The sequence below is a fragment of the Podarcis melisellensis genome (assembly GCF_964234715.1).
Source record: "Podarcis melisellensis genome assembly, chromosome: 13".
NCBI lineage: Eukaryota > Metazoa > Chordata > Lepidosauria > Squamata > Lacertidae > Podarcis > Podarcis melisellensis.
Genome location: NC_138545.1, coordinates 34,504,149 through 34,517,443, shown reverse-complemented (window position 1 = coordinate 34,517,443; position 13,295 = coordinate 34,504,149). Strand labels below are relative to the sequence as shown.

The window sequence follows — 13,295 nt, the reverse complement described above, 5'->3', positions numbered from 1 at the left end:
TGCTCTTCGTCTGATGATCACAGTGTGATTCACAACATAAAAATACAAAATCCCCATAAAATAATAATCATGTTACATTGTTAAATTTCTGTTTAAAATTCCAGCATTTAAACTTTCTTAAATGTTTAAGAGTTTCATTTAGTGGGGAATTATGCATCCCTATGGATCCACGTGTGCAGGTGAGCAACAAAAATAAACGTCTGGATGCCTGGATTCAAAATGTGGGGCTTGCATACAGAGAGTGTCAGTAGCAGGTGATTAAACTCAAAAAATGTTGAACAGCAATAGAACATTAGGAAAACAACAACATTTTTAACAGAATACTAAATACAAGATAAAACATCAGACGTTAAAAACTTCCCTAAACAGGACTGCCTTCAGATGCCTGAATATATGTTGTTAGACCTTTTTATACCATTTACAATGCTCCCATCTTTCTACCCCTAGTGAAAGGAACAGACCACACAGTTTAAAATGTTTTCCTTACAGATTAACAGGTCTGATACATGTGTTGTTCCATGCAGCTTCAAGGAGAAACACAGGCAGAACACTGTTGGGTCGCAAATACAGAATATATTTCCAAACACATGCTGTAAACTCAGGAGCAAGCTTACACATGCCTTTCTTCGTTACATGATGCACAGAGAGATGGAGAAAGGAAGTAGAAAGTCTTCACTTCCTCCCTCTCCAGAGGTGAGTGGATGTGACCTAGCAGAGTCTATGTAGCAATACAACTCTCTGGTCCTTTACCCCCTTCATGCATAAAACAACCCTATGCTTGCTAGTTGTATTTGACTGCAATCTCCCACACATTTTTCTGAACTCTCTAGGAATGGCATATGGCTCTAATTAAGCTCGTAATTTGGCAGTTAGCTCTAAAACATCCTCTTTTATCACAATTTTTTTCATACTGCTCTTCAGAACGCTCCCACCCACAGAGCATTTTCCCCTTCAACGTTTTCCATTAATTCGAACAATTAATCTAGCCTCTCCGCAATCCTATCCTGCATCGGGTTAATTGACCTGGTTAATTGATCTAAAAGATCAAGACCCCCCTACTTTAAAAGTTTGGTTTTATCAGTTGTTTTAGAAAAGAACACATAATAACTTTGGAAAAAGAACTGTCGGGTACAGACATTTTGGAGACTTAGCCGGAGCTAAGAACTCTTAAAAAAAAAAAGTCAAGCTGGAGAGTAAAATATCTCATCATTCCCGCTGCTCAGTGGTGGCTGGTAAATGCTGGAGCTTGTATGGTGGTGAGCAGTTAGGAGGCAGAGGTGACTTTTTCTGGTATTCTCCACATCATCCTCCCTTGCAAATATAGGTAAAGGTAAAGGGACCCCTGACCATTAGGTCTAGTTGTGACTGACTCTGGGGTTGTGGCGCTTATCTCGCTTTATTGGCCGAGGGAGCCAGCGTACAGCTTCCGGGTCATGTGGCCAGCATGACTAAGCCGCTTCTGGCGAACCAGAGAAGCGCACGAAAACGCCATTTACCTTCCCACCGGAGCGGTACCTGTTTATCTACTTGCACTGGTGTGCTTTCGAACTGCTAGGTTGGCAGGAGCAGGGACCGAGCAACGGGAGCTCACCCCGTCACAGGGATTCTAACCGCCGACCTTCTGATCGGCAAGTCCTAGGCTCTGTGCTTTAACCCACAGTGCCACCTGCGTCCCTTGCAAATATAGAGTGGGCACTTAAAAGTTATTCTCAAACACAAGCATCAAATATTTCAGACCCAGCCACTGAGGAGAAAAGTTGGATACCTAGAATGTCTAGGCAGAGGTGTACCTAGGCTGGCTTCCTTGCACTCTTGGCAAGGAGTTGCATCACAGCCCCTGAAGCTGGGAGAGACCATGGACCAGAAACTCAAAAACTTGCTTTTTGTCTCTCTTCGCACTCCGTCAGTGACTTCCTCCGCTGCCATTGAGGTTGCGTCTCCTCTGCCCTTCCTCCTCTCCTCCACCATCAGTCACTCTGACACAAGGGTGAAGAGGTACAATTTTTGCGCCTCCCTGGGTCTGCATCCTTGGCGGGAGCCAGCCTAACCAACCCCTAGATATGTTCATTTCTAGGTGTCAGCATTAGGCAAAAAAAGGGAAAGGACCCCTGGACGGTTAAGTACAGTCAAAAGCAACTATGGGGGTGCGGCGCTCATCCCGCTTCAGGCCAAGGGAGCCGGCGTTTGTCCACAGACAGCTTTCCGGGTCATGTGGCCAGCATGGCTAAACCGCTTCTGGTGCAACGGAACACTGTGACAAAAACCAGAGCGCACAGAAACACTGTTTACTTTCCCGCCGCAGCGGTACCTATTTGTCTACTTGCACTGGCGTGCTTTCAAACTGCTAGGTTGGCAGGAGCTGGGACAGATCAACTGGAGCTCATCACCATCTCTCAGATTCAAACCACCAACCTTCCTATTGGCAAGCCCAAGAGGCTCAGTGGTTTAGACCACAGCACCACACTGTGATCCCCCCAGTTCTGCTTACACCAAGAGAAAGAGATGGAACAGCCACCTGGGAGTTTTTGAATGAGAGGAAATGTATGAAGGTGGCAGCTGTAGTCTAGCTTTGGATCTTAGGGTGTGAAAGAATAATGATAGGGCTTTGCCCTAATTCCCCTAGTGATCTGCCTCCACAGTCTGCACCTCCAGAAATCCAGGGAGCAGTACTGTTCAGGTGGCCAAAATAGCACCTCCTATGCATAGGAGGAACGAGGGACGTGGGTGGCACTGTGGGTTAAACCACAGAGCCTAGGACTTGCCGATCATAAGGTCTGCGGTTTGAATCCCCATGACGGAGTGAGCTCCCGTTGCTCGGTCCCTGCTCCTGCCAACCTAGCACTTCGAAAGCACGTCTAAGTGCAAGTAGATAAATAGGTATCACTCCGGTGGGAAGGTAAACGGCGTTTCTGTGCGCTGCTCTGGTTCGCCAGAAGTGGCTTAGTCATGCTGGCCACATGACCCGGAAGCTGTACACCGGCTCCCTCGGCCAGTAAAGCGAGATGAGTGCCGCAACCCCAGAGTTGGCCATGACTGGACCTAATGGTCAGGGGTCCCTTTACCTATGCATAGGAGGAAGGCTTCAGCAGGCTTGCTGGAAACCCCAAGTTTGCAGGAACTCCAGAAATAGCCCAATAAAGACCGATCATGTTCAGCACGCAGACACAGAATGCTGGCAAAGCAGAAAACTTGGGAGGAACATCAGATTTCCCTGGGAAGAGGGATTGACCATTGAACCACTCTGCCAGTTGCAGCTCTGTGAGGGAAACAGGGGTCTCCTAACAACTCTCAATTTTTTAAACAAAGGACGCTTCCTATAATTCTTTGAAGGAAGCCCTGGCTGATTAAAGTGCCATCATAGTGCTTTAAATGTATGATGTGAACATGGCCTTGGAACATAGGTTCCTATGATGATCCATCAACATGCCCCCCCCCCCACAACAGAGCCAAGGGACGGGGGAAATGGAATAATAATAATAATAGTTATAGGAGCATTTAGACGGGTGTATAGCCAAACACTTCACGGTTGCCAGTGTGGCTTCCTTCCCCCAGGCATTATATTAAAAGGGCACGATAAGATGTTTTTAGAGCAATATTGTGTTTCCCAAAGCAAATCCACACACACACACACACACACACACACACCCCACCTCCCAGCTGATAGGATGAAAGGGCAAACTCTTGCTCACGGCAGCAGGTCTGTAATATGGCTAGATATTTATTTCATGCTATTAACTCCACATCTTGCAGTAGCACTTAATGAAGGAGAAGCAAATGCACAAGCAGTAGCACTTTGCGGAAATGCGATATGATATCTGGCTTGGCCTGAGGTGCAGTGCCTGGAACGCAGGCCATAAAGTCATTGGGCTAAACAGTTCCCATTAACCGACTACCAGCCTTGCTTACTGCGCCTAGATTGGCTATTTGCACATTGCTAGTGTTTCGCATCGTGGCATCATTCCAGCGTCATCTGGGCCTTATGCGCTGGGCATTTGTTTACTCTCCAAACACCTCAGGAAAACATTGTGATCCTACAGTGGAATAGGTAAAGGTAAAGAACCCCTGGACGGTTAAGTCCAGTCAAAGGTGACTATGAGGCTTTCAGGCCAAGGGAGCTGGTGTTTGTCCACAGACAGCTTTCTGGGACATGTGGCCGGCATGACTAAACTGCTTCTGGCGTAATGGGACACCGTGATGGAAGCCCGAGGGCATGGAAACGTTTACCTTCCCGCCGGAGTGGTACCTATTTATCTACTTGCACTGGTGTGCTTTCAAACTAGGTTGGCAGGAGCTGGGACAGAGCAACGGGAGCTCACTCCATCACAAGGATTCGAACCGCCGACCTTCCGATCGGCAAGCCCAAGAGGCTCAGTGGTTTAGACCACAGCACCACCTGCATCCCTTTATTCTGCAGTGGGATACTAATAGTTCAAAGTACAGCTCTGAAGCAGGAGTAGGTCAAATGGCAGGCTGCATGCTGTGTGAACCCTTAGAGTTTAGGCACATGCATTGGTCACAGGTCCATTCTCTCACCGGTTGGAGTTTTAACTTCTAGCGTAGGGATGGGGCAGCCAGTGAATGTCCATCCAGATGTTTCTGGATTTCAGCTCCCATCATTCCCATGGCCATTGGTGTCAGAAACGATGAAAGCCAGATGTTGTCAGGACATGTGGTCATGCTAATGATGATAGGGAGCCATTGCCAAAAGGCGCATGCAGAGGAATGGCCACAGCTCAATGGTGGAGCGTGTGTGTTGAACACAAAAGAGCCTAGGTTCAATTTCTAGCATCTTCCTGCTACTATGGAATACTGATGTTTGATATGATTTCAGCATGGTCCACCTTCCTGTTCAGCATTTACAAAAATAAAAATTGAAATACAGTGGTACCCAAGCTTCAGGTTACATACGCTTCAGGTTACAGACTCCGCTAACCCAGAAATAGTGCTTCAGGTTAAGAACTTTGCTTCAGGATGAGAACAGAAATTGTGCACTGGCGGTGCAGCAGCAGCAGGAGGCACCATTAGTTAAAGTGGTGCTTCAGGTTAAGAACAGTTTCAGGTTAAGAACGGACCTCCGGAACGAATTACCGTAAGTACTTAACCCGAGGTACCACTGTACACTTTAGTCTCCTGACAACCTAAAAGTGGGGAGAAATGGGGCAATCTTGGGCAGTTCTTCTGAATGATCCAGCTTCCAGTATAGCTTTTTCTGTCATCGTGAAATGTTAGCATTCTGTTGTGTTTCCATCTCTGCTGTTTTCCTAGGAGAAATTGGGGTTCCTCCACAGGGCCCCCTGGCAGCAAACTTCTTGTCAGTTTAGCTTAATCTGTCCCACTACTCTGAGGCAGAAATGTTCTACGTAGCTTTGGTTCTATTTGACTGGGTGACCTGTTACTTCTGTTTCCCATAACAGTTTCAGCTTCAGAGCCCCCAAAATGTATGTCTGCCACTGGTGGGTTGTCCATCATTTGTTAGCTGAAAAGGTGGCAGCCCTAAAAGTAGCCAACATGGGAGGCAGATCACAGTCAAGGCAACTTGCATGGACATTGCCTACTTTGGACTGTTAATTAACAGAGGAATGGTCTTGGGGAAATTTGGATGCTTAATGGCTTTAATTATAGAAAATGCACCGGATCTTCATTTTAGCAACACAGCAAAAGTTTAATTGCCATGAATGCAAACATGCTTTAAAAGGGCATTTTCCTGCTCCAAAGGTCAACGAACCCAGAGTAGCTTTTAATCTGGTTTGATTAGGTGCAGGGCATCCTGTTTTGCTTCGCGGAAATGGATTTGCTTTGTCACACCCTTGGGTATATATAAGGAATCCTCAAGGCTCCTGTTGGATGCCATATGCTCTCTGCTCCTCAAGAACAGCTTTGACAGATCCAAAAGGTAAGTCTCTTTTAAAATTTATTTCAACTGCATAGGAAGTGAACGACACCTTATGTACTTAACACACCAATTTTCCATCACTTCTCCCAGTTTTATTTGTAACTGGACTGCGTATTTTCTGTTAATCACTGTTTAATCTTACTGTGTAATTTTTTTTGTTTGAATTATGTATATGACCACCCTGGGACCTTTGGGTGAAGTGTGGATTATAAATATTTTAAATTAATAAAAATTAATAAAATTAATAAAAATTAATAAAATTAATAAAAAATAAAATAATAAAGAAATAACTATAACTGTAACCTGGAGGGGGTGATCTGGAAGCTGAAAAGTAGTAGGCAGGAAGAAGAATGTATTAACCTTTGTAGACTGTCATTATTTCGGGGTGGGATTGAATCACAATCCAGATCGCACCGCTATAATTGATTGGGAGTTCTTGTGCAACAAACGCACTTCCCCCGAAAGTTCATATTTTCTGCTGAAAGTAAAGTGATGGGGAAATGCAGTGGAACCTGTGGGATAGCAACATCATCTAACCTCCCCACAAACGCATCAGAATGATTGCTCTTTAAATAGCCACTTCGTCTAATATCCCTGCAAACAAATCAGGAGGGGTGCTCATCCACAAGTGGCCTCAAAATTAGTCATACTCAGAGCAGATACACTGAAATCCGTGTGTCTGAGTATGACTAACATTTGATACCCCACCCCAAGTCACTAAAGCACAGCCATCAAATAAATCCTTTCAGTGCCACTTCAGAGGAATCCCCCACACCCCGTCCCATCTGACACACCATGTACTGTTTTTAAATCACAGAACTCAAGCTTCAAACATGAAGTCCTTCAAAGTTCTCTTCCTCCTTTTGGTCTCTGTCAGCTTTGTGCTGATGGAAGAAAATGACTCAAGGTAAGTGTATGAACAGGGATACCTGAGGAAGTCAGTCCTTGTGAGTTCTGAACTGACTTGATCCGCACTTTTTAGGCTAAATGTGTGGATTGAAATTTAACTCTCCGTGGTTCCACCAAGGATGAGGAGAAACATGTACAGTGGTACCTCGGGTTAAGAACTTACAGTGGTACCTCAGGTTACATACGCTTCAGGTTACATACACTTCAAGTTACATACGCTTCAGGTTACAGACTCCACTAACCCAGAAATAGTACATCGGGTTAAGAACTTTGCTTCAGGATGAGAACAGGATGAGGCCCCATTAGCTAAAGTGGTGCTTCAGGTTAAGAACAGACCTGCGGAACGAATTAAGTACGTTACCAGAGGTATCACTGTAATTCATTCCAGAGGTCTGTTCTTAACCTGAAACTGTTCTTAACCTGAAGCACCACTTTAGCTAATGGGGCTTCCTGCTGCCAGAGCACAATTTCTGTTCTCATCCTGAAACAAAGTTCTTAACCTGATGTACTATTTCTGGGTTAGCGGAGTCTGTAACCTGAAGCATCTGTAACCTGAAGCATATGTAACACGAGGTACCACTGTATCTGAACTGAGCATCTTGCTAAGCTAAAGTGTTTTCTTATGCTAAATCAGCCTCCGGTCCACAGACTAAATTAGGCCCACCAATATTCCTAATTTGTCCTAATTTCCAACCAGCCACAGATTAAGCTGCAGTTGCAACGGCGCAATCAGGAACCTTATAGAGCCTTATTGGTTGTTCCTTTGCACCTGTGGCTTGCAATTGGTGCCATTTACATTTGGTGACAAATGCAAGCAACGCTACCAGAGTCAAATCCACCCGGGACTTTCTGATCAATGCTCCTGATAGAATCTGAGGTCTCCAAAAGCAGGGCAGCTTGCTGCCAATTAGCTGTGCGGCTTGCATTTGGCAGCAAATTTCAACTGTCCCCTTTCACACATAGTCCGGAGAGAGTTATCCACAATGGGATCTGACCCATGAGCCGAAAGGAATTCCCCATCCTTTAGCTAGAGTGCTGTTCGAAACGAGAGATGAGGATTTTCCCTATGTGTTTTTGTTTTGCTCTTAGAGAAAACACAAAGAATTCCAGGTTTCTGCAGAGACGGTATTCAGAGGGGACATTAGCAAGCGATTACAGTCGAACTTTGGACAGCATGATGAAGAAGAACTTTGTGGAGTGGCTCTTGAACAGGAGAGAGAGCATGATTGAGTAAGTCTATAGCACAGGTGGTTCATCCGGGATTTTAGGGAAAGCACTGGGTCAAACTGATGTTTGGAAGGCTGAGTAGGAAGGGAGGAATGCAGACGAGAAGGGAACACTTCTTTCTGGTCCAGGATCTTGCCCTGTTCCGCTCCATGGGCTAGCATTCTCAAACATGGACCAGTCTTAAAGTACCATAAGTCCAATGGGGCTGATCACTTTGGATGTGGTTGAGGAAAGATAAAGGGTAAAGGGACCCCTGACCATTAGGTCCAGTCGTGACCGACTTTGGGGTTGCGGCGCTCATCTCGCTTTATTGGCCGAGGGAGCCAGCGTACAGCTACATGGACCAGTCTTAAAGTACCGTAAGTCCAATGGGGCTAATCAGTTTGGATGCGGTTGAGGAAGCCTGACTTAAATACCCTTCCCCCCCCTTTATCAGGCTTTTTATTTGCTCTTGAGTTATACCTAGGTAGTCAGGGCACTTCTGACCACCTTTGTTGGCATAAAAGGTAAAGGTACCCCTGACCGACTCTGGGGTTGCGGCGCTCATCTCGCTTTATTGGCCAAGGGAGCCGGCGTACAGCTTCCGGGTCATGTGGCCAGCATAACTAAGCCGCTTCTGCCGAACCAGAGCAGTGCACGGAAACGCCGTTTACCTTCCCGCCGGAGCGGTACCTATTTATCTACTTGCACTTTGACATGCTTTCGAACTGCTAGGTTGGCAGGAGCAGGGACCGAGCAATGGGAGCTTACCGCGTCGCGGGGATTCGAACTGCCGACCTTCTGATTGGCAAGTCCTAGGCTCTGTGGTTTAACCCACAGCGCCACCCGCGTCCAAGGTTTGTTGGCACACCTTGGGATAAAAGAAAAGCAATGTGTTTGTGGGGGGAGAAACGGGGCAAATGAAATGGTCTTAACAGAGCTGTGAAGCATTATAGCACTCCTCAGAATCCCAGATGCCCTTTGTGTATGTTCCCCCAGTAACAGAATTGACCCATCCAGGAGAGATACTGAACCCACAGCATTAGATACAAGGAGTCAAGGCATTGAAGCTGGATCTCAGGAGGCAATGGACTTCATCAAATGCATTCTGCAAAATATGGGGAAACAGAGGTGAGCTCAACAACTTGTTTGGTCTGCAAAAGAAGATCCTATTTCAGCAGAGAATAAGTATTTCAGCTGCAAAGTAAATCAGAACTCCTTTTCCTCCTCCAGATTATATTGCTACTACTATTTACCCACCCTTGATCCTAAGGTCCGAAGGTGGATTATAACATTAAAACAACTTACAAAAATAAGTTATAAGTTGGTCCTAAAAATATACACCTCAGGTGTTAAAAGCCAGGTATGATTATAGTTCAGTCAATCTAAAATCTGTTGAAAAAGTGATGTTTGCAAACATTTGCTATACATAATAAAATAATGATCAGTTGTAACTAGGGGTGGCAGAGAAATTTGATTTTGACTGAAGTTGAATGAGAAGCCCTCTAATTTGCACTTATCAAACCAATACAAAAACAGAAGCAGCTACCCTTTGAAATGTGTAATTTTCTGAATTTTGCAATGCAACAAACCAATGTGTGCAAAAACATATTAGTGGTATCTGTTCATAAAAAATGCATATATTGGTAAAAGTAGCATGCAAAAATGCATTATATTAGGGGACATCACTTGAAAAAATGCATCTATTAGTCAAAACTGCATTCAAAAATATGATTACTATCAGAAATATGCACTAAAATGTACAACATCATGAGGATTTTTAAAAAAATATAATGTGAACAACTGAATTTAACACCGGGGGGAAAAAGAAACTGGTAGAAAAATAAAAATTGACAGTCTTGTTCATAACTTTTTTAAACTGCACCAGTACTACCTCGCCTTTTAGATATTGGAATAAAGTGATTTTGAGATCAGATGGAAACTGTTAGCCTTTACTTTGATATAATAAAAATAAGATACCTTCCCATTTTTTAAAAAAAGAAATGGCCAAAGCCAAAAATGGATTAAAATATTTTTACATCACCTTTCATTCAAGAATCTCAACGTGGTATACAATAAGCTGCTACATTACAATAGAACTGTAAAATAGCAGCATTTACAAAGCCAGGGTAGATAAAAAACCGAAGAGCTCAGAAGCAAAACAATCTTAAAATGCCAGCAAAATATGCAAGGAAACTTAAGGAGAACGTTCCTGCCAACAAATATTTTCTACATAATGCTTAGTTTATGTGGAGCTGTAGGTACCGCTGGAGTTTTTAAAAATATCTTTTGACAGAAATTGTATGACTATAAACAGCTGCTTCAGGAAAATGTCTCGTGGCCATTTTAGAAAATGGCGCCTGCAGACTGATGCCAACCTGCTTATGTCTACCCAACTTTTTCTCATTCCAACACGCCTTCTGCATTATATATAGATGGGAATTGCTGTCAGGCATGAAATTCCTATGGAGGTCTATTACAAGGACTGCATTAAGAAAGCTGTTTCCAATTCCTAGCTACCAGCATCAAATTTTTAGTTGCCTAGGCAACTGGGCACCTGGGATTTTCCTCCAGCGCCCCCTCCCCACCAACTAGGACTCCTTTGCAACTTTGCTCCCCGCCATCTCAATCTCTGGGATCCCTATGGCAGCAAATGTCTACTTAACAGTCTCTTTCTTCTAGCCTGGCTCTGCCAAATGGTTCAGATGACTGGAAGGACGTCCGGAGGCAAGAACATCTGGCATTGCTGATTTCTGCTGACCTCTGCAGGCCAATGTGAGTGAATCGCTTCCTCTCCCTTTCCCTCTCTTCCTGTTTCCTTCCAAAGGCAACGAAGAGTTGGGACTCCACAGACAACCCACGTGGTGGTTTGGGCAACAGTGTTTTATGGGTGCCAAAGAAGCAGCAGGTCATCTGCAAGGTCCGGTGTTGATGGCTATATGCCAGAAACTCCTGAATACTGATTGCTGCTCCTTATCTGCTGCTGTCTGCTACTACAGAATCAGTGGGTGGCAAATGTTAACAGCGAATACGAAGTAGCCACAGAAGGTTGATCCAAGGGAAATTTGGGAGCTATAAAAATGGTTTCATTTATATAATTACGTAAGAAAAGCTTGCTGGATCATAATACAGTGGTACCTCGGGTTACATACGCTTCAGGTTACATATGCTTCAGGTTACAGACTCCGCTAACCCAGAAATAGTGCTTCAGGTTAATAACTTTGTTTCAGGATGAGAACAGAAATTGTGCTCTGGCGGCGCGGCAGCAGCAGGAGGCCCCATTAGCTAAAGTGGTGCTTCAGGTTAAGAACAGTTTCAGGTTAAGAACGGACCTCCGGAACGAATTAAGTATTTAACCAGAGGTACCACTGCAATAATAATAATTATTTATTTATACCTCAGCCACTCTGGGCGGCTTCCAACAGAATATTAAAATACAATAGTCTATTAAACATTAAAAGCTTCCCTAAACAGGGAACAGGATCCAGCCTAGCATTCTGTTCTCATAGTGGCCAACCAGATACCTGTGGGAATTCAGGTTCTTTTGGGTAAGAGATGGCAGTGTTAAGATTAGTAAATAAACATCACTACAGCTTCGGACCAGTTTTCTTACCCCATATATGCCCGCTTGGCCACTTCAGTCTACGGAACTGGCATTTTTACAAATGTTTTACAAATGTTTGATTGACACTTGTGAGAAATCAATCTTTTAGTTAACGTGCTGCAATTCCCCATGCCTTCGTTGTAGTTTCTGAAGCTGAAACCATTTTCCTTTGGGCACACCTCCCCAGACATGTCATTTTAGCATGTGTGCTTGTTTGTAAAACTGTGAATTTTAATCTATATTTGGGTCATTTTATTGTGCTGACTTGTTTGCAGTGTCTGTTTCCACTGCTATTATCTTGGAATATTTTATGTTCTTTTGTGTATGCTGCTTAGAGAGGTGCTTTGTGGGTTTGGGGGATTAAGCAGTATATAAAGCTTGAAGGGACGCAGGTGGCGCTGTGGGTAAAAGCTTCAGCGCCTAGGGCTTGCCGATCGTCAGGTTGGCGGTTCGAATCCCCGTGGCAGGGTGCGCTCCTGTCGTTCGGTCCCAGCGCCTGCCAACCTAGCAGTTCGAAAGCACCTCCGGGTGCAAGTAGATAAATAGGGACCGCTTACTGGCGGGAAGGTAAACGGCGTTTCTGTGTGCTGCGCTGGCTCGCCAGATGCAGCTTTGTCACGCTGGCCACGTGACCCGGAAGTGTCTCCGGACAGCGCTGGCCCCCGGCCTCTTGAGTGAGATGGGCGCACAACCCCAGAGTCTGTCAAGACTGGCCCGTACGGGCAGGGGTACCTTTACCTTTACCTAGAGGCACTGATATACAGTGGTGTTAACCTCTCCAGGCATGCTCAGAAGATAAGGCTTGGCTAACTTCCGTTTGAATTCTGATTCTATAGCTTTAACTATCCCCCCCCCCCCATTGCACTGAGTTTCTCATACACTGTGCTTACAAAGGCCATAGCTCAGCGGTGGGAGTATGCAGACGGTCCCAGGATCAAATCCCCAGTATCTCCAGGTAGGGCTAGGAGGAAGGACCCCTTCCTGAAACTCTGACAAGTCACTGCCAGTCAGTATAGACAAAAGCACGCAAGATGGATCATAAGACTGTAAAGTTGGGAGCGTCCCCCAAGGCCCATCTAGTCCAGGGGTCAGCAGACTTTCTCAGCAGGGGGCTGGTCCACTGTCCCTCAGACCTTGTGGGGGGCCGGACTATTTTTTTTTGGGGGGGGAATGAACAAATTCCTATGCCCCACAAATAACCCAGAGATGCATTTGAAATAAAAGGACACATTCTACTCATGTAAAAACACACTGATTCCCGGTCTGTCCGCGGGCTGGATTGAGAAGGTGATTGGGCCAGATCTGGCCCCTAGGCCTTAGTTTGCCTACCCATGATCTAGCGCAACCCCACTGCAATGCAGGAATTTCAGCTAGATCATAATCCAACCTCTGCTTAAAAACCTCCAAGGCAGGTGAGTCCACCACCTCTCGTGGGAGTCTGTTCGACTGTCAAGCTGCTCTTGCTGTCAGAATGTTCTTGTGGTGTTTAGTCGGAATCTCCTTACTTGTAACTTGAAGCCGTTGGTTCAGGTCTTGCCCTTTGGAGCAGGAGAAAACAAGCTTGCGCCATCCTCCATTTGACAGCCCTTTCGATATCTGAAGATGGCTATCATATCTCCTCTCAGTTTCCTCTTTACCAGGCTAATGATACCATTGAATGTATGTTTGAATCATTCCTGTTTA

The 13,295-nt window shown here is 45.1% G+C and overlaps 1 protein-coding gene across 2 annotated transcripts in view; it reads left to right on the top strand.

The window, feature by feature from the left end:
- Nucleotides 1-13,295, top strand: part of GIP (gastric inhibitory polypeptide) — a gene marked incomplete at its 3' end in the record, with an annotated part of 33,541 nt that overhangs the window by 19,895 nt on the left and 351 nt on the right. The window contains exons 3-7 of one of the 2 annotated variants that reach the window (XM_081884460.1): nucleotides 5,756-5,893; nucleotides 6,711-6,800; nucleotides 7,892-8,032; nucleotides 9,008-9,139; nucleotides 10,691-10,787. In XM_081884460.1, the coding sequence (XP_081740586.1) occupies nucleotides 5,756-5,893; nucleotides 6,711-6,800; nucleotides 7,892-8,032; nucleotides 9,008-9,139; nucleotides 10,691-10,787 (598 nt within the window). Of the gene's footprint in view, nucleotides 1-5,755; nucleotides 5,894-6,710; nucleotides 6,801-7,891; nucleotides 8,033-9,007; nucleotides 9,140-10,690; nucleotides 10,788-13,295 lie in introns of those variants that run through there. The other variant, XM_081884459.1, reaches the window with a different exon arrangement.